The sequence below is a fragment of the Helicoverpa armigera genome, chromosome 31, assembly GCF_030705265.1.
Source record: "Helicoverpa armigera isolate CAAS_96S chromosome 31, ASM3070526v1, whole genome shotgun sequence".
Lineage (NCBI taxonomy): Eukaryota > Metazoa > Arthropoda > Insecta > Lepidoptera > Noctuidae > Helicoverpa > Helicoverpa armigera.
Window position 1 is genome coordinate 5,349,943 of NC_087150.1, and position 24,726 is coordinate 5,374,668.

The following is a 24,726-nucleotide window of genomic DNA, read 5'->3' on the forward strand; positions in this document are numbered from 1 at the left end:
CACGGTAACTAAATAATACTTATAGTAAAATAATATTTCTAAAAAAATTGTTTTGTTTTTCTTTGTTTGGTCTGGCTAATATCTGGAAATAGCTACGGGACGAGACTCACTGGCAGGTAGCCGAAGCAACAAAAGGTTACTCCTTGTTGCCTAACTTTTTAACCGGTTGCAGGAAGTAGTGAGTAGATTATGTCGTTACTTAGTTATTACGTGAAAGAGTGATACATAAACAAACAGGTAATATCAAAGTAATGATAGTATAATATACTTTGATGGTAGGTATTTAATCATTTATCTAATGAATGTGTTATCTGAAGTCGAGAGAGATGTGTACCTATGCATAGTGTTGCCATGAATGCGGATAAATCCGCCACTATCTTGTTTTATGTATAGGCATTCCTCTAGGTACCTATATAATTCTTTTTCCGAGTGTTTGTTTACTCAAATCACCGAACATACAGATTTTTGGTTAGATTTGGATAACATGTTGACAGAAAAACCACTTAACCTGTGTCTATGCTTAACCTATACAATAATATCTAATGACGTATAATTTGACAATAACAATGAGCAACGATGTCTAAAGAGCGAGTAAATCGGAAAATCTTTTAGTTTTTTTGACCCAAAACTCCTTATTTCCAATATCCGCAACATTCGCTCGTATCTACAGAATCCTCTACGCACCCATCACTAAACATTATCAATGAACGCGACAGTAAGCGCACAATGATTGCCTTGTACTATCATAAACGCTATGTTTACTTCATTCAAGTTATCATTACGCGATATCTAAGACAAATGGCTCTTATCTCATCTTGCGGTAAGTACTTATATACTTACTGAATTTAGATGTAATTTATTTTTAACTAGCTGTTTCTGTGGGACTACTGCCTGTACCGGGATAAAAATGTAGCCTTTAGGCTACAAAATATGTAGTAGTCTCCTATGGAGAAGAATGGGCCCTTTCACGTATTCACACACAATATGTTACTGTTTGCTAGAGCGAGTAGACCAGAAGATACATTTGTGTTCTTCACATGACTACATGTAGTCGTGAAAAAATGTGCGGAATCAATTTTGGTGGAATAACGATGAAAGACTTGATACTTGCCTGGCTTTGAATCCATATTTCCACCACTATTATTAAGGTACCTATAAGCTTTCGCTTGCCGGGAACTATTCTTCGCGCCCAGATAAATTAGTACCCTCTTTAGCCTAATTCAAGAAACGAGCTATGTAACACTGAAAGAATTTGTCAAATCGTTCCTACAGTTTCTGAGAATGGCACGTTCAAACAAACATAACACTTCTTTTCTTTATAATACTAGGTAAGTATAGGTCTTACAAAGAACTGTCCTATAGTCCGTATAAATTGGTGGACAAAGTTAGGAGTACTAAAGTCTAATTAGTTGTAAAATTAGAATTTAAATGTGACGGACACTGCACATCCGGCAGATGGACAGCATTGATAGACAAGTGCAGTCACACCCACGACGAAAAATTATGCAATTTTGCTAATATTATTAACTAGCGACCTAATTATAAGCTATGGGAAATCCCCTCCCGCTGTGGTTGCATCGTGAGGGAGCGTCAGACCACCATAGTGGCGGTAAGTCACCTCTTTGAGGAGAGGCTCGGGAGGAGTCATGGCGCCCATGACATCGAAAATCATCAAATGACCCCTCCCGCTGTGGGTTAGCAGCGGTGAGGGAGTATCAGACTCTTACTGACTAAACACCGTCGTGTTCCGTCGTAGGCCTTTTATGTACCAGGGCCGCGGTAACTCTTTCGAACAACCGCAGCTCCGGCAGGCCTTGGCCCCGCTGGGGTTGCTGACATCTCTTTGAGGAGCGCGTGGAACAACGCGCGCCGTCGGCACGGGTCTGTCGTCGACACGGCTGTTGCGGGAGGTACCTGCTTCGTATCGGTCGTGAGGAGGCGCCCGGGTGTCACCCCTGTGCGGCTGCGGGGGTCGCTCGCCGTGCAGTAGCGGCACGCGCGCCTCACCCACCGCCATCTTGTCACGTCACGCGCTCACATCACGCGAACAGCTGCGAAAGATATCATCATTGTTAAAGCACCTATACATATTGACTACCACTTATAATAGACTACCGTTGCATCGCGCTATGAGAGTAAAGGAATAGTGAGTGCACCGCAGTCCAAGCAATTGCCATCTTGTCACGTCACGCGCTCACATCACTCACGCAGCTGCATAAGACATCAGCATTGTTACTGTAATTGTGGCTATTTTAAGTAACAGTGATATGGCTAAGTAACTGTAATGTGGCTAATGCTCGTTTTTAACAACAATCTCTGAACGTTCCCTAACTAAGTGTCACTTAGAATAAGGGCTCGCCCAATAATAAAGGTTATAAGAGACACTTATGCCCGTTTTCACCAACAACCTCTTACCGTTTCCCTATCTAAAAGCTACTTTTAATAAGGACCCCTCCCAATTTGACACCTACCTAAATTCATTTTCACCACACTTGTACATGGATCCCTTAAGTAAGTGACAGATTACTAGTTCTACAAACGATAATGCAAAGTCGATATTTTATCGATAAAATGATTTTTCTCTACTTCTTAAGAAATAAACGTCTATCGAGTATATATTACTAAAGCCTGTGAGTTTTTTTCCTTGTGATGTTATTTTAATTTAACTTAAACTACATTACGCTATGTTTTATGCAATAAAACAGTAAAGAGGTTTTCTATAGGTGAATTTTTACCTATGTCATTCGCGCGTTTGTCAAATTGACTGATGTGTATGTGTACATAGAGTGAGGTTAATTTTGGGTTTATTATTGTTGAATAGATAAGTTTATTTTGGCAGAGAAGAAAACGAGGATAAACCTTTCTTGCAGAAGAAAAAGACAAGCTAGTGAAATTGCTGACGTCTCATAGAGACACAATATTAAACAAAAACGGATGGGACCACGAACGAAGCCAAAACAAAGCTTGGATCCAGTTACAAATAGTTTTAATGCGATAGGAACCGTTTACAGGTAAATGTGAATAATATCTGTGTATAATAATATAAGATATTGCCGTTCAACTGTGTTCCTTGTTTTACTGTCGACTTCATTGTATTTTTGTTCTCCATGAGTTGATGGATTTAAGTATGGGGTTAAAATTATACATTTATTATATTTATTTAGTTTCAGGTGGTGCGAGAAATTGGAAAGACGTGTAAAAACATGCTGCGCCCAGCCCACCTCAAATTGAATTGGTGCAGGAGGATGATGATAATGTTTGGTACATCATATGAGGACTAATATTAAAATATTTGTTTACTATCTTTGTTTTAATTTATATATTTTATTATGTTCAATATTAGCCTACTTCTTACCTCCAGAGGGTATCCCCTATCACCTAGGAGATAGGCTCCTCCATATTCACCATTTTCGAATCATTGGTATCTACTGCAGTTTTGGTATTTAAGGCCAATTCAAACCTGAGCGATATTCGCTGCCGCTGTGGGTAGAGGTAGATACCGCACGGGTTTCGCTCAGGTATTTAGTATCAAGTATAGTTACCGGCACGGATATTGAGCTCTCGGCGGAAGAGTGGGGATCGCTTTGCGCACTGTACACAAGGCAATAAACCAATAAATGGCTTCTGCGCAGGTTAAGGTCAGGGCTCAATATCCGTGCCAATAACTATACCTACCGCGGCTAGAGCGACCTGAGCGATATTCACTGCCGCTGTGGGTAGAAGTACATACCGCGCGGCAGCAGCGGCATGCATCCCGAACATCAACAGTAATATTATCGCATACCCACTGGGTTTTCTCTGTCGCAGGTGGTAGCGATTACCGCTTAGGTCTGAACAGTCATATTACCGCATACCCACAGGGTTTTCTCTGCCGTAGACGGTAGCGAATACCGCTTAGGTCTGAATAGGCCTATAGATGTCCCGGCCACCGCGACACTACATCAGTGATTACCAGATTTGCATCTGTTATGGTCTGTATATTTATGGACATGCAGGACTACCTATTTTTGAATAATTCAGCGACATCACGACCTAGCAAGTGCATTCATAGCAAGTGATAACCTATAATCTATATCTATACTAATATTATAAAGAGGAAAATGTTTGTTTGTTTGGTTGTAATGGATAAACTCAAAAACTACTGGACCGATTTTAAATATTCTTTCACCATTAGAAAGCTATATTATCTGCGAGTAACATAGGCTATATTTTATCCCGGTGCGGGCAGTAGCTCCCACGGGACGCGGGTGAAACCGCGGGAAAACGGCTAGTCTTATAAAAAAGTCATGATCATCGTACTTATTTCTCAGTCATCTGCTCTTTCACGTAAGATAGGTACGTGGTCTTCTAATGATTATTATTTTACATATATCCACAACCTCCACAGCTTCTAAACTTTCTAAAAGTTTACGTTTCATTTTTTTTTTGTATTTTTTTGCTTTTTAAACATGGTATTTTTGGTGTTACATAACATATAAAGGTACATTTCACTATCCACGGTTCAAAATATGTTTGTATTCTGTAATGATAATGATAGGGGTTGTTTAAGCAGGCATCAATCGGGCCCCCAAGTTGAAATCAAATTTTAAGGTTATAATTTGACACCTAGGCTTTGGTGAAAATGAAATTCTTATTAAGTGTTCCGTAAATGCTCCCTAAATTTAGGCATTCGTTGGTGAAAACGGGCATTAAACTTTGGTGAATACGAAATTCGTATTAAGCGTGCCTTAAATGCTCCATTTTAGGTATTTGTTGGTGAAAATGGGCATAAGTATGTAATCGCGGGTATAGCTATCGGCACGAATCTTGAGCGCTGACCTTCATCCTTTTTTTAGGGTTCCGTAGCCAAAATGGCAAAAACGGAACCCTTATAGTTTCGTCATGTCCGTCTGTCCGTCTGTCCGTCTGTCCGTCTGTCCGTCTGTCCGTCTGTCACAGCCGATTTACTCGGAAACTATAAGTACTACAGTGATGAAATTTGATGGGAATATGTGTTGTATGAACCGCTACAAAAATATGACACTAAATAGTAAAAAAAAGAATTGGGGGTGGGGCCCCCCATACATGTAACTGAGGGATGAAATTTTTTTTTTCGATGTACATACCCGTGTGGGGTATCAATGGAAAGGTCTTTTAAAATGATATAAAGTTTTCTAAAAAACATTTTTCTTAAAGTGAACGGTTTTTGAGATATCAGCTCTCAAAGTCGTAAAAAGTATGTCCCCCCCCCTCTATTTTTATAACTACGGGGTATAAAATTCTAAAAAAAATAGAGGTGATGCATGCTAATTAACTCTTTCAACGATTTTTGGTTTGATCAAAGTATCTCTTATAGTTTTTGAGATAGGTTGATTTAACTGTAATTTACGGAACCCTTCGTGCACGAGTCCGACTCGCACTTGGCCGGTTTTTTTTCAATTCAAATAAGTATACATTCACTCGAACAACTAGATAACACATTTATACAGTCTACAATCTACATATATTTTATTACGTCTATCTTTATCAAGTCAACAAAATAAATACGTCATACATTTTACATATCGTGACATTGGTCTATTTGTGTGCACGACATTGTAACCCAAACTGGTTGATGACCTGTTTTTATTGCCATACAGTGTAATTAATTTAACTTTATTGAACATACGTCATCATCTCCCGATCCTGCACCCAACTATGTTGGGATCGGCTTCCAGTCTAACCGCATGCAGCTGAGTACCAGTGTGATACATGGAGCGACTGTCATGGTTTTAAAGATAATCAGCATCTTAAGGTGACAGCCATTCTGATATCAGGATTGCTGTCACTTTTTCCAGTGTACAGAAACGGCGCAAAAGTATTGATACCAAGAGTTGCTACCTAATTGCTACCTTCCACCATTGATTTTTGGACCACATCGATTTCACGGACAAAAAGATATTAATAAATTGAGATTTTGCACCTCTTTCATGTTCCGTTCACAACTTGCGTATTTATTTTTAGCCTATAAATAATGTATTTATTACGAAACAACACATCATATGTGACACATGGTCTTGTTTCGCGCAATTAAGGTCAATAGAATTCCAATTACAATGTAGGTACTAATTGATTGAATTAAACGTATTTATTCTTTATCTACACAAATAAATTAATTGTTTGTTTATCGTCAAATACATGTTATATCAACATTGATATACCTAGTGCTCATATCTAAATTCTAATTCCTCCTAGGTGATTGTCGGCCACGGCGGCTGTTCTCATGTAAGGAGATCAGCCAGCTGCGCAGGACATATTATAGTGCACGCACATTTGCTTGGACACAGGTGCACTCACTATTCCTTCACTCTCATAGCGCGATGAGACGACAATCCGACACCACCGGAGAGAGATGTTTTCCTTCACCTTTTAATCACAGTGTCCAAGGTCCGTTTATAAAATTGTATTTATATCAAAAAGTCTAAACTCCAAACTGCGTAGTTAATTTTTGAAAACAAACATTAGCCTGATAAACAGTTTATTGTCTAAAGTCTAAATGATAAGATGTATGTGACGACCTCAATGTCACTGTCTGATTGACTACCAAAAGTAGGTAGGTATTTACATTTTAAACTTGATTATTAAAACCTAGCCGTTTTCCGGCGGTTTCACCCGCGTTTCGAGGGAACTACTGCCCGCAACGGGATAAAATATAGCCTATGTTACTCGGGAAGAGTGTACCTAGCTGTTCAACAGTGGAAGAATTTTTCTGATCGGTCCAGTAGTTTCCGAGCTTTTAGGGTACATACAAACGCAACAAAAAGTGTTTCCTCTTTATTATATTCCCCGTTATTATAAGCGAGGACTTATAATTGGGTCTCTATCGTCTATGACTTCCTATCCTATAGTTAAGTTTTTACATAGAATAGAATACATTACAAACAGATATGTGTGAGTACAATAGGCTAAATAGGGTAAATAGTAATATAGCTGTACCTAAGTCTTCCATGATGTATTAAACAAAAATAAATAAATTATATTAGTATGTAGGTACAATATATACTCGTAGATTCCCTTTGTTTATATATGTTTTGTTTATCATGTTTTTAACCCCCAACGCAAAAAGATGGTGTTATAAGTTTGACCGATATCTGTGTCTGATTGTAGCACCGTAACTATCAAACGGATGAACTGATTTGGATGCGTGATAACGTTTCATCAAAGTCACCTCAGCCGTTATAAAGTTTATAAGTCATTGACTTTACTGGACAAATAGAGAATCAAAATCAAAGTGGGCTAAAAACGTTACATATGAGACAGTTCCGAAAAGCGCCCACCTTTCACCACTTCCTATGTGTTATTGCTGGGAAGAAGAAGTGGCGCAACAAACTCCCCACCAACACATGTCTGTGTGTTTTATACAAAAGATTAAAAAACATAAAACAAGTTTCAATTTGAACATAACACACTTATCAATCTCCTTTGTGTTAATTAACATTAATTAAAGAAACCAAATTACACTGCCGATACTTAACTGTGTTCTTGCTGATAACATAAATGCGAAAACCATACAACATACAACTTTGTTATGTCTGTTCGTTTCATACATAATCATCTGCCGAGCCTTTTCCCAACTATGTCGAGGTCGGCTTCCAGTCTAACCGCATGCAGCTGAGTACCAGTGTGCCACAAGGAGCGACTGCCTATCTGATCTCCTCAGGCCCGCCGTAAGCGGGCGTGCAGCGCGTGCACAGCACGCGGGCGGCACGTCCTAGGGGGCGGCAAATCTAGCGAGTTATCACGTAATATTTAAAAAATACAATATATTTTTACCAATGATTTGATTTCAATATTTCCGAACACAGCAATAGCGCTAAGAATATTACTTACACTGCCGGTTTCAGTTAGGTACATCTGTTGAAAGGACATTTTCAAAATTAAATATTCTTAAAATCGATTTAAGATCAACCAGTGGCGTAGCGTGGGGCAAATGCTATTTAGGGGGCGGCAAAATTAAACCAATAAAATTTCAGAAAAAGCCGCCCTAGCTTTGGTCGTCTCCTATAAATTTTGACTGTTTCACCCTTTGTATCCCCAAAAAAATGACCTAGAAGTCACGTGAAACATCATCTCACGGACATATTTATCTACAAGAATATAATAAAGACGAAACATTTTTATATTTGTACCCTAAAGGCTACTGAAGTGATTTGAAAAATTCTTTCACTGTTGGAAAGCTACACTCTTCCCGAGTAAAATAGGCTATATTTTATCCCGGTACGGGCAGTAGTTCTCTGCCTTCTTATAGAACTAAAAGTAAATCGTAGAAAAATATCGATCTTGCTAGAATCATATTTCAGATATATTAGGATCTCGATCGACGAAGCGTGTTATATTTTTAGCGAACTAGTGGTGTTGTGATATAAAAACTATTTTATGATCCATGCGTGTATCTAAACTAATATTGTAAATATGAACAGTTTATTTCCATGTTTGAAAGCGTAAATCTCAGGAACTACTGGACCGATTTGAAAAAATTCTTACAGTTTTAGGTAGCTCATTTATCGGAGAAGATATTTCACGAATTATCACTCTATCGAGCTTAAGTGGAGTTTCTTGCCCGTTCTTCTCCATAGGAAGCTACTTTTGGAATGGACAACTAGAATCAAACTTATTTATAATTTTTGACGATCATAAGTGCTTGTAAAGGCTTAAATGAAATAAATGATTTGACTTTGACTTTGAAAGTCCGAAATAGTGTACAAACGGCCTAATAATGATAATGGCGTCCACGGCCGATTTCGGCTACGGCGGCTGTTCTCATTTAAGGAGATCAGTCAGCTGCGCAGGACATATTATAGTGAACGAGCATTTGCGCAGACACAGGTGCACTCCATGTTTCTTCACTCTCATAACCGGCCGGCAATCCGACACCACCGGAAAGAGATCAGGCGCCTAACTTTATTACAAATAGTAATTAGAGAACTCAGTTACATAAACGACACGTTATCTAAATGAGTATTGCCTACTGTGACGTATGACATTATCACGCTATCAGTCTATCACGCTATCAGGCTATCACATAGTTGGCAGGCGAACATAAACAGTTGCCAATGAAATCATAAGTACTCATTAGTTAATACGATAGTAGGATATTATTGGGCATTCTAATCCACCTTCCGTTCCTACGGCTCACTCCGTTCGCCTCCGTCGCTCTCGGTGGATTAGAATGCCCAATAATATAAATGGATTACCTTGATCGATCAGCAAACGGATTGGGCGCCATTCCACTATTTCAGTTCACACACACTTTACTTACACGTTAACAAACAAGGTATTTCGCTGTATGAACCGCTAGCCTAAAATTCAGGACAGATTGTCTCATGTCTCTCCACAAAGTAAGAGATTGTGCATCGCTACAGGTTACACATACTCCGTTTTCTGTGACCAGATTGGCTCGAGGACATCTGAACTTTAGGATACCGTATATATTAAACTAAAATTTGGGACAGATTGTCTCATGTCTCTCCACAAAAATAAGAAATAGCGTATACTCATAGGCACACACACATTCTATTTTCTGTGACCAGATTGGCTCAAGAACATCCAAATTTTAATTTAATTCATTCATACAGACGACACACACTTTACTTACACGTTAACAAATAAGGTATTTCGCTGTATGAATCGCTAGCCTAAAATTCAGGACAGATTGTCTCATGTCTCTCCACAAAGTTAGAGATTGTGCATCACTACAGGTTACACATACTCCGTTTTCTGTGACCAGATTGGCTCGAGGACATCTGAACTTTAGGATACCGTATATATTAAACTAAAATTTGGGACAGATTGTCTCATGTCTCTCCACAAAAATAAGAAATAGCGTATACTCATAGGCACACACACATTCTATTTTCTGTGACCAGATTGGCTCAAGGACATCCAAATTTTAATTTAATTCATTCATACAGACGACACACACTTCACACTTTAAGAAATAAGACATAATGGCCATCTGAACTCTGAGCGTTGAAATAGATTATGGTGCTTTTACACTTGCCGCCGACAAAACGGTACATGAGCCATTCGACGCGACGGCGCGGCGGGGCGGTCAGCCGGTGCGACGTACTATATCATAAACCGCTTGTCGATGAAGTCGGAAACGATTTTATTATGCAGTCGATGAGTAAGTGTAAATGGGCTCTTAACATCTGCAAAACTGCAGAATTGGATTATGAAATAACTTGCAGTGTAAGAACTTTATAGCATGCGGTGTGAGTGTGGGTAATTTCCATAAATATGTTAAGCAATCATATTACAAGAAAGAGGACCGCTGTGTATGTTGCGGCTATAATTCAAATTAGTATTTTATTAGAATTCTCCATGATCAAAAAAAATTTTATTGACACTTATATGGATTATGTCTGAAATAAATGGTTAATAATAATAATAACCAGTTGTCAGTTCTAGTTAAGGAATTGTTTATTAGATATTCTTAACCATATCATTACCTATTGAATTGAATAGCGTTTTTTTTTATTCGAATTCCAATTACATGAATTTAATGTTTTATAAAAAATGTTCTAGTAGTTTGATTTGATTATTTTATTTCAATTTTAAGTTAAGCTGTAGCATTATTGTTATCAAAATTTTTGACGTGAATTTCATTTCATAATTTCATATTATGAAATGTTTAAAAAAAAATGTTCTAGTATTTTGGTTATTTTATTTTAATTTTGAGTTATACTACAACATGGTTGTAAACTAAATTTTTAACGCGACTTTCGTTACATGAAATGTTTTATAAAAATTAGTAGTTATTTTATTTTAATTTTGAGTTAAACTACAAAATTGTTGTAAACTAAATTTTTACCGCGACTTTCGTTACATGAAATGTTTTATTAAAAGTTCTAGCAGGGGTTACTTTACACCAATTTTGAGGATAATTGTAATATTTTTTTTTTTGAAATATTCGTATAATGTCATATGAAGTTTTATATTAGCGTTTATTAAACAAACAAACTTACATAATTTTATTATCATACCTATAATGATTAGCGACAGCCAGGTAAGTAGCTATCGGTTCCACCTTTGTCGGCGTTGGTGGTTTTATATTTCATTTCTCACGATAAAATTGCAATTTGACAGTATTGGTATGCAAGCAATACGATTTAATTGGACGTAAGTGACATAAATTGGTAATACAACTGTAATACATATTATTTAAGGATTAATTTTGTGATTAGGTAAATTTTGCTGAAATTGTATTTTTTTATGAATATAAACCGATGGATTGTATCCAAAAATTACATTTGCTCCAGTATTTCCAAGTGCTCATCGCTGTCTACCTTACGTTATAATTACGTGAATCTCTCTTCATAAAATGTAAGTAAGTACTTCTCAAAATTAATTTAATTAAGAAGGTTAGATATTTCAGTGCGTTCTTTACATCATAATTGTTTTATAAAAAATAACCTTTGTGTTCGATTGCAGGTCTGACTCCGAAGTTGAATACCAGTCGCTGCCGGGGTGCTCAGCAGTAACCGAGACTTCGAAAAACGTGCAGCCGAAAAAAAAGGCATCGAAGCGCAAATCTTCTGGGAGCGGCACCACGCCTTCGGAATCAACATCAAGGTAATTTTTGACTTTATTACTTACTTGTCGTGTATGTTATGTCCATTAGAGTTTTATTCACAAATCGAAACTAAACTCTAGTTCAGTAACGCAGAGAGCACTATCATAAATGTTAGATACGATATCTTTCATACATCACGTTTAGTTGGTCATATTTAGGAATTTCTTCTGTATCGTGGGTGCGTTTACAGACATAAATCTCACATGCACACACACACCTAGACCCCGAACAACTATCTGTAGATTATACAAATATTTGTTCCGTGCGGGAATCGAACCGCGACACGCAATGCAGCAGTCGATCGCTCGACCACTGCGCCAACCGTGCCGTCAACTTTGAAGGTATTATTATCGTAATAATTATAAATAAAATGTTTTATTTTGTTTCAGTAAATACAAACATCACAGCTCGGACCTCTTCGGTCTAGAGAACGACAAGCTTCTCCCAGCGACATCGTGCGGAGACCTTGGATCGTCCCTCGTCAGCCGCGTCGCCAACGGGAAAGTTCGGCGGACAGCTGACCTAACGGGGGACTTCTACGTAGAGGTGAAGGTGTACCATAAGGCTGACGCCGCTTCCACTCCTAGAGAGGATCGGTGGAAGAAGGCGTCGGTTGCACTGAAACTGCAACTTAATAGAGGCTCCTCGACGTGGGACGCCTTACAAATATTTATGAGACGGGCTCATGAGCTGTTTGATAACTCGGAGCCCATCTTTTATAGTGATAATATTAATATAAAATAATTTTTTATATTAATATTATCATTGAAAATTTAATGATTTTTTTTTTTATATATATATTTAAATTGTAATGACATTTTCATGTCATTTTCACACATTTTTAATATTTAATTATAGTTTCGACACCAGTCTCTTACATCATAGTCCCTATTGTGTATACCTAATGTGTTTTGGATATATTGCTTTTTACCTAAATAAATAATTTCTTTCTACTTATACTTAACTTATACTTTATTTTTGTACCTTTTGCTGTCTTATATTAACACATAGCAGCATCTTCAGTAATTTATAGCTTGTTCTAACTTTAAAGTACAAGGTAATAATAATAAAATGCCTTTCTGTACTGTTTGTAACACATCTGTTGAGCGCAATCACTGGGTAGGTCATTTACGCAGTAACGATCATAAAAATAAAAATATTTCACATTTTTGCGAAGGCGTTGAAATTATACATTCTGCATTTCGTAATCGTATAGCTTCTTATAGAATTACCGATTCGTTTGAAAATTGTTCTTTAGAATCATTTTAAATAATATTCAGGATAAAATTCAAATGTTAATAGATATGTCTCTTAAAGAACATACTTGTTTGAAAGTAAACTTTGAATATTTTGCTTTGTTTTTATTGGTTAAAACGAGTCTCAGGAGATGAAATCATTTTGTACGAAAAATTTCAGTCTTTATCAGAATTATGATTATGTCACTTTGATATCTCAAGTTGAAAATACTTTAAAGAAAAAGATTGAAGAATTCCAAGACCGTGATAGTGGTTGGACTTTATTAAGTAGTTCTCATTTGGAAATTAACATTAACAAATATCAACCTTTGCGCGGCTCCGGTTTTATTGAGTTACCGGCAGCAATTCAATCAAAAGAGCGTGTGTTAATATTCATAATAATGACGAATATTGCTTTTGTGGTCAGTAGTTGCTGCTTTATATCCAGCTAAATCTCATCCTGAAAGAGTTTTATCGTACCCACATTTCAGAAACGTGTTAAACATAGAAGGTTTGTCTTTTCCATTGAGTTTCTCTGACATAGCGCAGTTTGAAGTAAATAACCCCGAAATTTGTATTTATATTTATGGTTTAAAAAATAATACCGTGGTAGGACCGCTTTACAAACCAAAATCCTTGAATAATAAAAAGGTGATCCATTTACTTTATTTACAAAATGACAATCTGTCACATTACTGCCTCATTAAAGATTTACCGCGACTTGTTAAGAATCAAATAACGAAACATCACAGTAAATTGTACTTTTGTGAGGAATGTTTAATGTTTTTTGATTCATGTGATGATCTTAGTTCGCACAGTTGTGGAGGAATTGCCACTGTGCTGCCTCCAAAGGGCTCATTCATACAGTTTGAAAATTATAATAGAAAGCAAACTGTTCCATTTGTTATATACGCTGACTTTGAAACAATGCTGGAAAGGTACCAATCTTGTGACCCTGATCCAACAACTGCGAGTACTGTAACACGTCAGCGACATGTACCTATAGCCTTCGCATATCATATAACGTGCACATTAGATGACAGCCATAATCGTTACGTTTCGTATCGCGGTTTGGATTGTGTATCTAAATTTGTTAAATCTATTTATAACGATGCACAAAAAATTTATGGTATTTTAAAAAGTAACGTTCCTATTATTTTTACTGATGATCATGCTCATGACTTTGAAAATGCAGCAACATGTCATATTTGTGAGCACTTTTTGTTCGGTGACAAAGTCCGTGATCATTGTCACTTGACTGGTAAATATCGCGGCGCAGCTCATAGTTATTGTAACATACAATACAAAGTACCATCATTTATACCAGTATTTTTTCATAATTTATCTGGTTATGACTGTCACCTTTTTATAAAAGAATTAGGAGAAGCTCCAGGATCTCTTAAAGTGATACCTAAAACGAAAGAAAACTATATTTCTTTTACAAAATTTATTCCGATTTCCCCTAAGGAAAGCATTCAGGTTCGGTTTGTAGATTCTTTCAAATTTTTGGGAACTAGCTTAGAAAAGTTAACTAGTACAATGAAAATACAAGAATTTCAACAGTTAAAATCACATTTTCCTATTGAAACACAATTCAGTTTGTTAACCCGAAAAGGAGTGTATCCATATGACTATATGTCTCAATGGGAACGTTATGAAGATACATGTTTGCCATCTAAAAATCATTTTTATAACTCTTTGACTAATGAATTAATTTCCGACGAAGACTATGAACATGCTCAATCTGTTTGGTCAGTATTTAATATTCAAAATATGGGTATGTACACAGATTTATATCTTAAAACGGACGTTCTATTGCTAACAGATATATTTGAAAGTTTTAGAAAAACTTGTAAACGATATTATAATCTCGATCCTGCATTTTATCTTACAGCACCAAGCCTATCGTTTGATGCAATGCTTTTGAAAACAGGAGTTAAATTAGAATTAATTAGTGATGTTGAAATTTTAGAATGATACAAAAGGTATCCGCGGAGGTGTTTGTATGTGTTCCAGAAGACATGCCAAAGCTAATAATAAATATTTGGATTCTTATGATACGTCCAGTCCAAATTCATTCATTATTTATTTAGACTGTAACAATCTATACGGGTATAGCATGTGTCAGGCACTACCCTATTCCGATTTCAGATTTATGAACAGAAAAGAAATAGATGATTTACAATTGAATTTAACAAATATTAGTGATACCGCGGAAAAAGGTTATATTCTTGAAGTTGATTTAATGTACCCTAGGCATTTGCACATTGATCACAATGACTTCCCATTCTGTCCTGAAAATGCTTACCACCTGGTGGTAATAATAAAAAACTAATACCAAATTTGTATGATAAATACCAGTACGTTATTCATTACGCACATTTAAAAAAATGTCTACAGCACGGTTTAGTGTTGAAAAAAATCCATCGAGCTATAGAATTTAAACAAAGTTGTTTTTTAAAGCAATATATTGATCTTAACACCCTGCTACGTCAGAAAGCAGAGTCGACCTTCGAACAAGATTTTTTTAAATTACTAAACAATAGTATTTTTGGGAAGACGCTGGAAAATAATGAACAAAGAATAGATGTAAAATTAGTAAACAAGTGGTGTGATTCGAACAATAAAACAAAAAAGACAACTTGTGCTGAGAAATTAATAGCCAGCCCTTATTTTCATAGCGCGTCTGTCTTTTCTGATAATTTAGTAGCAATCCAAATGAAGCCTTCGCGTGTTATTCTAAACAAACCAATATATATAGGGTTTGCTGTATTAGAATTGTCTAAGAGTCACATGTACGATTTCCACTATTCCACTATAAAGCCTTTTTATGGTAACCGAATTCAATTGTGCTACACTGACACAGACAGTCTGGTTTATAAAGTTGAAACGAATGACATTTATAAAGATTTCAAGATGCATTTCCTAAAATACTTAGATACCAGCAACTATGATTCGAATAACGAATTTGAGTTACCAATTATTAATAAAAAGATTCCAGGGCTATTTAAGGACGAAATGGGTGGTAAAATCATTAAAGAGTTCGTTGGACTGCGCTCAAAGCTTTATTGTATTAAAACGTTAGATAAAACTATAAAGAAGGCAAAAGGTACTAAAAAATGTATTACGAAGCAGTTTAAAATGACCGATTATAAAAGTGTTTTGTACAACTGCAATGTCATTCGCAAAAAAAATATTTTGTTTAGGTCAATAAAACATGAAATATTCACACAAAATGTAAATAAAGTGGCACTTTCAAGCAATGATGACAAACGATTGCTTTTATTTGATAAAGTGTCAACTTTAGCCTGGGGAAATGCAACCATTTTTATGTAATGTGTAATAAATAGGTATTTTTCAATCCATTTTTACCTTGTAACTTCATTAATGTTGCAAAATATATGTAATTAGCTACCTAAACTTAATCAATGACTATAACTCCATACCTACTATCTATGATGTAAGTACCTACCTAGGTACATGGTAAAAAAATATGTAATTTTGAATGACTGGTGTCCTAAATAGGCATAAGCTTTTTGTAATCCATAATTGTAAGGACTAATATTAGTTTGTAAGAATTATGTATACTAACCAAAATATTTTTATAAATAAATATATTATGTTAATTATATCTGTGTTTTAATTCCTGATTGCACTCGCAAGTTGCAAAGGTATACAGAAGTCTGTTGTAAAAAAATTAAATAGTCTTGATTATGAAAACGTATAATTGTCATGTTATCCGCAAAAAAATGTGTTGTTTAAATCAATAAAACATGAAATATTTACACAAAGTATAAAGTCAAGTAATGATGATAAACGGATGCTAAATATTAATATTATATATTTTTAAAATATTATGTAAAACATACAATAATATATTTTATTTCCATTCCTGATGTCAAATATTTTCAAAACAAGTGCTCGAAGCATACAAGATCAGACTTGTGAAAACATTAGTTTCATGTTCATTCCTGTCTATTGCGCTTACACGTATCTGATGTTAAATATGACACCACACAGGTGCGCTCGTATAAAGTATACAGGTTTAAACTTGTTAAAACATGACATTGTTTTTTTTTACGGATTAGTTCCGTCAATGTAACTCCTCATCCATACCAGTTCTCGCAATACATTCCTCTCGTACTTTCATTCTTCATACTGTGCCTTTCTTACATCCTTTCCATATTTTTTTTTTTAATTTTTTTTTTATTGTATTTTTTTTTATGAATATGCAATGTAATGCTGCCTTACTAACTTTAAATTAGCTACAGTAAAATATTTTTGTTTCAAATTATGGTTTTAATCATTGTTTTATTTATTATATTTTATGACCATATTAGCGTATATTTATGAATTAAAAAACTGTAAATACAATTTTCCTATAGCTAATTTACATACCAATGATTAATTATAATAGAAAATGAAACATAATATAAATTTAAAATTTATCCTGTTTATTTAAATTTATAACAGTAACTTATAATATTATATGTACATTGATAAACTACAAACTATTCTAGATAAAGTTTAAACATTATATATTTTACAACATTACTATAAAATTAACTTTATAACTGCGCAAATATAATATTACCAGAATCAACTACAATACTACTACATAGCTAATTATGGCTAGGTACAATTATTTTTATAAACTTAGATTAAAATGTGATTTCCTTATATATTTAATATAATGATTACAATTAAACATGTGATGTGTAGACAAAATAATAGAAATATCCTAATGTTAATAACTAAAATCTACTTATATTATTCACATGCAACATATTTACATACATACAAATAATCATACTTAATTATAACTATAGTTTTCACAAAGTTTCCTTACATATATATAAAGATTACAATTAAACATGTGATGTGTGTAGACAAAATAATAGAAATATCCTAAAGTTAATAACTAAAATCTACCTATATTATTCACATGCAACATATTTACATACATATCTACAAATAATCATACTTAACTTATAACTTATAACTATAGTCTTCACAAAGTTTTTTGGATATTTTATTTATTAATGCCTGTGTCTCGTCCATTATATAGTCCACAGGCTCAGTCACAACGTATTGCGCACTCATCACTAGCACTTCTCCGTCAGGGGTTGCAGGTTTTTGTTGTTCATTAATGTCCAACACTTGTACTTGAATGAGCCGTACTCCTTTTTTCTTCTCATTGTTGATGACGAACGATTGGTACACTGGAGTCTGCTTTTGCTTTTGACGTCTCACTCTAGGCTTCTTACTCGCACGAGGTTGTGGCTCTGGTGTATGCCAGCTCAAACTTGGAGTAGGAAAACCTTGAGCGTATTGTGAGAAACGAATGTCAGGAGAATCACACATTATTGATGATCTGAAACAAATAAAACAATAAGTAAGTTTTAAATCAAAATGAGTAATAAAGATATACTGATAGAAAGATATAGGGTCAATACTTACAATGTTTTATTTTTTGATGAGATGTTACCACTTCGACAACGGACAGCGCAATGACGAAGGAAGTGAAATAGTTTAATGTAACAGTACTCAATAAAGACTCGTATGCTTTGAATCAATGTCATGTTTTAACAAGTTTAAACCTGTATTCTTTATACGAGTGCACCTGTGTGGTGTCATATTTAGCACCAGACACGTGTAAGTGCAATAGACAGGAATGAACATGAAACGAATGTTTTTCATAATATAAGTATGTATATTGGTATTTTATGACACATTATTAACAATCCACTTCATCATTTCCAAACTTTTTGCTGAATAAATTAAACACAGACATGTTATTATCAAAATACCATTTTCTTATACACACAGCATTATTTAATGCACAGTTAATTCTATGATGCACACAGTTAAAGTCTCTTTTATTTTTTAAAAACATTCTTTTTAATGTTGAAAGATTAGGACATCCCTTTTCACCAAGATCAATCACTTTACAGTTCGTGCATAATTTTTGAATCCACTGTATTTTTTCCAAACCCTTGGTCATTATTTTCTTATTCTCGAGATATAATACTACGATGCGTTGAAATTCTTTATAATCGATGTAGCCCTCACTCCAGTAAATTCCTCGATTTCTTTCTATCCATCTCACTTGCTTCTTTTCTTCTTTAGACAAATAATGAAACGGATATGGTGGTTTTACTAAGAATGTTTGGGTAAGTTCCTGACTTACAATGGCCACTTCCTTCACGATAAAATTATTTTGATTATCTTTAAATCCTTGGAGGTCAACTATGATGGTATCTGCGTTCATGATATCTTCTTTACGATGTTACTTAATGGCTTGTATTCAACAATGCAGTCATTCAGAATGAGACAATAAGCTGCAGTTTGATCTGGTAGTTCCGAATCACTCTCAATTTCTACTCTTACATCTACGACAGGACCCGCCTTTAGATTATCTGCTTGTCTAGAGCAATCGACTACAAACAGCGGTGCTAAATCTTTAAACTGTTTCTCACTTAACAAGGGTTCTGGACGGCGTCCGTAATACGACTGTTGAAATCTGACGTATTGCTCATATAATAATGCAATTCTGTTATTAGCGAAGTTCACATTAAGACTTTCATATGGAAAATAAGTTGAATTTAGGTACACTTTTACGTCACGAACATTGCAGTGATCGAATTGAGACATGTCAGAACTTGCACTATTTTTCCTATTTGTCTGTAAGCCTATAATGACGTATCTTGGTTTTTCAATTTGAGATGCAGTTTTGATAGACCACGTATGCTTTGTAGTTTTAGGTAAAGCTGGATATTCGTAGAGATCCCAATTTCTGTAAATCATCTGAAGCGGACGATCTTTTTCTAACAGTTTTAGCAAAGAAATTTTTTCTTTATCTGATACTTTAACATGTGGTACGCGCCATATGATTTTGTTGATGTGAACGTCATCCACTACTTCGCCGGTGCTAAGTTTTACAGCGTTCAAATTAGTGTTACTTCGTAACAGTACCAGTTCGTGTCTACTATTTATGATGACTTTTTTAAAATCTTCAGCGAAACCGAGGATATTGCGAAGTGGGATAGAAGCAGAAAAACTTCCTCCATGATTATTTTTTATTCCATCGATATTCCAACCCCAGGCGTTAGACATCTTTGATTCGCCCTCATTCATTGATATTAACGATTTTATGGTTGTAGTTATACCAGCATTTTTTATTTTATCTATCTCTACTCCATTTAGCTCATACCTAATATCTTGAAATAAGTAAAGTAGAGCATTGTTGGTGAAATGGACACTAGTAGCTTTGTCTTTCGTATCCTTCTTGCTAACTATAACGGTTCCTTCCAAATATAAAGTGCTAGCTGATGGTAATATGTACAGGTCCTGTTGATTGATAGGTATACGTATTTCATCATTTCTATTAAAACTTGTTACGTAGGGTTTGTAAGAATGAAATTCAATTCCTTCTATTGCAGTGTCGTAAGTCGGAGTGGATAAAACGTCTAATATATTCATTTTAGTAATCCGATTGCTTTAAGGAATGCCTTATTATCTTTAGTTAATTTTATTTTCTTCTTAGAGCGTGGTCTTGTATGGTGAGTAGCTCGAGTAGAACTGATATTTTTAACTTGTTGAGGTACATATTTATTGTAGTCAATCATTTTTCGTCTAAGATGCAAATACAGCTGCACTTCTTCACCACGTAAATTTATTAAGCGATTCCTTATGTCTAATAGCCTAATATGAATACAGCTTATATTATTTTGATTTATCGGAAAGTATATTGCGTTCTTCGGTATTTCTATGATCCTATATCCAGGTGGCACGTTGAGTGCAAATTCGTGAATAATGTGACTTGGTTCACCGTTTATAAACGAGCCGCTTACAATATCACATTCAACCCTGATCACAGTCGTAGGTAAAATGTTGACTGGAAACTGTGATACATGCCATTTATTACCTTTTAAAATCTGCTTATTAAATCCTAACAGTCTTCTGAAAGAGCTTTCTTTGCTAAAATCAATGTCTTTTGTACAGAAAATAGTAGTTTTTAACGTATTATTATTGCACAGTAGTTTTATTGTTGCATCCTTAATTTCAGATTTTAAATAATCACTGATATCTTGCAATTCATATGTACCTTCCGGTATTTCAATAACTTCGTTGGAACCGTAGTAGAACTTGTTATTCGTTTTGTCAATGTTGGGAATAGAATTAAATGTTGAAAAATGCAATAAGGCGCACTCATAAGCTCCATCTAGTTGCAACGTATTTGGATAGTATGTAGATAAATTTGACGAATTTCCAGTTATTGACAAAGTGAGTGACATTGTGGAAATGATTAAAATTAAAGAAAAACATACATTTTATATTTTTTTATTCCAAAAAGTCATCAAATACTCTAAACATAAGTGACCACAATTTACTGCATTGAATCTTTGATATCTTGTGTAGTTATAATAAACATTACAATTCTTAAAATATCGCATTAATTCTGTTGGAGGTTTTAAATCTCCATAGCTATCAAAATATTCACAATGCTTGTATAATTTAACATAAGCTACCCAATGAGTTCCTTCGTTCTTAGAATCGTCTAAGTTTACGATAGCGCATTCAATTTTTTTCGGCTTCCTTGGTAACTGATCCTTCATGTAGATTCCCGGAAATATGGGATGTCTTTTGCATACTTTTGAATATCTACATTAGTCAGAGGACGATTGGGTAGCATACTTTTTAGTTTTTTGATGGTTTTATAAACAAACCTTTGCCATTTTTGTACGGCTTAATGTATAAACCCTTGCCCACCACTAAGCCTTCCATAACCTTATTGTGTCGTTCTGTTTCTCGTAAATTTTGCTGAGCTGCTTTGTAATCATTCACAGTTTTGCAATACCAGCGGCACCACCAGCTAAAGTTCCTAAAGCTGATAAACCAGCGAAAATAGGGATTAGAGGCAAAACCCCTCCAGTCTTTGGCAAAGGTATTACTCGCGGTACTCGAATTCGATTAATTCCTGGAAACATTTTTTTTGCTGCTAAATAAGCAACTTTAATCAAAGTTTTACTATTCTTGGGTTTCATTTTTTTAATTTTTGATCTAATTTTTGAAACCAAGCTTCTAAATGTTTTACACCGGAACCAGACTTCAGTTTTGCTTTCATAACCTTGCTCACTAGCCATGAGCTTAACTTTTCACCTTTTCCCGCATCTTTTGATTTAAGTCTTTGTTTAGCCATGTTGAGTAATTGTAAGTCAGCTTTGTGACGATGGGATAGATCTGTATGATTTGCGTAAGCAATGTCGTGGTGCATACAAGCTTCGTCTAGCTTATTCACGCCTCGATCACCTCGCAACAATCGTTTTTGAAGTTTAGTTCCTGGTCCGCAATAATTGTATCCGGGCAAATGAACTTCGAACGGTAGATTATTAATTATGTTATTTACTAGTCCACCACCTTGCATTACTTTAAGTGTACTGATACAAATATTACATCTGTATTATTTATATATTTTAACTCATTATTGCAGCTTTATCAATCCAACTGTTTTCTTCATCATTCAGACCTAACCACTTCACGAACAGTTTACGTCCTCTTCTTTTTAAAACTTTTTCTATCAAATAAACATCAGAATAATTAGATTTCTGAAGTTCTTGCTCATAAAATGCCCCCAATATTATTTTTTTTCGCTGATCTTCTATGTGGTATGTTACTGGTATGGTTTTATTAATCTTTTTAATAGTAAATAATTCAGTTGACCAATTGGGGGTGTAACCTTTCTCGAAATTGTGTTTGTATTTACTGATGCGTACATAATCGCCTACTTTAAACTTAGGTTTCTTTGTATGGAGAGAAGATATTTTCTTTAATGTTCTGTTAATATTTTCTTTTATATCGTGTTCATTATATTTATTTACTTCAGCTGGTTTATATTTAATAGTCTGATGCTTTGTATTATTATATGTCTTCAATATTACTTCTAACGGTTGTCCTAACCATTTGTAGTTTCCGTTATAGCTAAAAGATTTATATAACTTGTTTTAATAGTTCTTATTAGTCTTTCAACAATCGAAGCTTTTTTGGTTGAAAACGTTGAGTAATGGTTAATATTGTTCGTCTTCATAAGATTCTGAAACGTATTGTTATAAAACTCGGTCCCCATATCCGTTTGTAAATTAACAGGTCTGCGATTACTATCAATCAATATCCTTTCAAATGCATGAGTAACATCTTGTTTATTTTTTGATTTCAATGGTTCCGCCCAAGCATACTTTGAGAAGCAATCAATAACCACTAGCACATAATTGTAACTTTTATTATACTTTTCAAGTTTTGCATGTCCATCAGATCGGCTTGCCACAAATCATCGATTCCTTTTAAAATAACTGAACGCCTCAGGAAATTTCTTCGTGCGGCTTTATGTATTTCATTAACTATTTGCTGTTTTGCCATTAGGGAAATTTTTAATTAACTTATCTACCTCTGCTTTAGTATAAAACTTGTCTTCGAAATGAGTCAAAACGTCTGATGACTTTGTTTTTAAATAAGACTTAACTGCATTTTGCCCATCTATTATAATTTGAGAACGTAATGAAGAAATCAGTCTATTGAATTCTTGTACTGTCTGAGCATTCATTCGATCTACATAATCCTTGTTCACAGCTTCGTCTCCTTCTACAGGAGATCTTATTCCTTTCAATCTAATTGTTTTTAAATCATAGTCTCCCGTTTCTGACTTGCACAGGGCGTTCTCATTAAAGTCAAGTAACTCTGTTAAACGTAATCTTTTATGAACGTGATGTCCAAATTTGTCTACGTTCATATTTAGGTGTATATTGATGAAAGGTTAACAATAAAATGAATACATTTTTTAAAATCATTTATTTATTATTTTATTTTCACGCAATTCTTCAATGATAGATATAATTTCATTGTTAACTCCAGTGTTACCAGCATCTCGAGAAGCTATCAGTAATTTTAACCTATCCACTAGTTCATTTGGATCATCCCAATATACAAAATCTGTGTTCTTTTTCCACATTTTTGTCAATGACAGTCCTTTTCCCTTCGGAATACTGTCTTGGATGGTACTTTGTAGTTTAAAAAGTGGCTTAATAACTTGTAAATATTTCTGCCCCTTATTACTTTTTATTGGTTTACCGGAATCATAGTCTCGTCGATGAGCATTTGTATCGAGTAGCATTGACTTATAATGTTGCATATCCCTGTCGGTTACCAAACTTAAATCTACATCTTTCTTTAGCAACAACTGTTTTAAACCAGGTGTATTTTGATATTTGTGACCAGACACATTAATATATTCATCGCTGATTGTTATGCGAGCTGAACCTAGCATCAAGTTCCCATCCACCACTCTGACACCATATGGGACCCCGGCAAGTGCTTCTGAGGTTATTGACCAAGATGATGTATCACCCTGTTTATTTTCAACCAATGATTGAAACGAACAATCACTGTCCTTGTCGGATTCATAGTCACCGTCGACTTTACTCAGGTTTTCTTTCTGAGAAGCTGAATCAATAAATGAAATATCTGCTTCTTCATTTCCCGTAGCATATAAACGAGGAGGTTGCATGCTTGCATTTGCAATTAGGTTGAGAGGTTCTGTTACAGGCTTGAACATTGACTCCAGTGTCTGATTATTATCAATCTCAATGTCTTTCATCTTTCGTATTTTTTTCTTAACAGCTTCTGCAGCATCAACAATTTGTTTTTTTAATGTTTTTCCATTTTTATATCTTGATAGGTTAAGCGTTGTTTAACGAATAATAATATTTCTGTGGTAAGATACTTAAATATTTATGATCTTAATCAAAGATTACAAAAGTGTCAAATTTATTTCTGTAACATCCTTTATTTTGGAACAATCCTTATTAATGACTATATAATTGAAAGGTTCACTCCATATTTTTG

General features: G+C 34.8%; 2 protein-coding genes and 2 long non-coding RNA genes across 4 annotated transcripts in view; 2 read left to right on the top strand and 2 right to left on the bottom strand.

Annotated features, from left to right (window-relative positions):
- LOC110382992 (mitochondrial coenzyme A transporter SLC25A42) overlaps positions 1-24,726 on the bottom strand; it is a 52,521-nt gene that overhangs the window by 15,681 nt on the left and 12,114 nt on the right. Inside the window, exon 2 of the mRNA XM_064043255.1 lies at positions 1,915-2,051. Within this exon, the coding sequence (XP_063899325.1) occupies positions 1,915-2,017 (103 nt within the window). The 5' untranslated portion in view covers positions 2,018-2,051. The remainder of the gene's footprint in view (positions 1-1,914; positions 2,052-24,726) is intronic.
- Positions 2,296-3,300, top strand: LOC135119236 (uncharacterized). The gene is made up of 2 exons (XR_010278066.1): positions 2,296-3,011; positions 3,165-3,300. It is a non-coding gene; the product is annotated as an uncharacterized LOC135119236 (long non-coding RNA).
- On the top strand, positions 10,883-12,853 carry LOC126054704 (uncharacterized). The gene is made up of 3 exons (XM_064043413.1): positions 10,883-11,343; positions 11,452-11,592; positions 11,983-12,853. Coding segments are annotated over exons 1-3 (498 nt in total). The 5' UTR covers positions 10,883-11,341; the 3' UTR covers positions 12,338-12,853.
- LOC126056231 (uncharacterized) lies at positions 17,834-18,759 on the bottom strand. The gene is made up of 2 exons (XR_010278064.1): positions 18,289-18,759; positions 17,834-18,202 (listed from the first exon to the last, which is right to left on the bottom strand). It is a non-coding gene; the product is annotated as an uncharacterized LOC126056231 (long non-coding RNA).

Coding starts and splice junctions, on each gene's coding strand:
- LOC126054704 (XM_064043413.1), top strand. Junction 11,593..11,982: donor CCTTCGGAATCAACATCAAG/GTAATTTTTGAC, acceptor ATTTTGTTTCAG/TAAATACAAACATCACAGCT.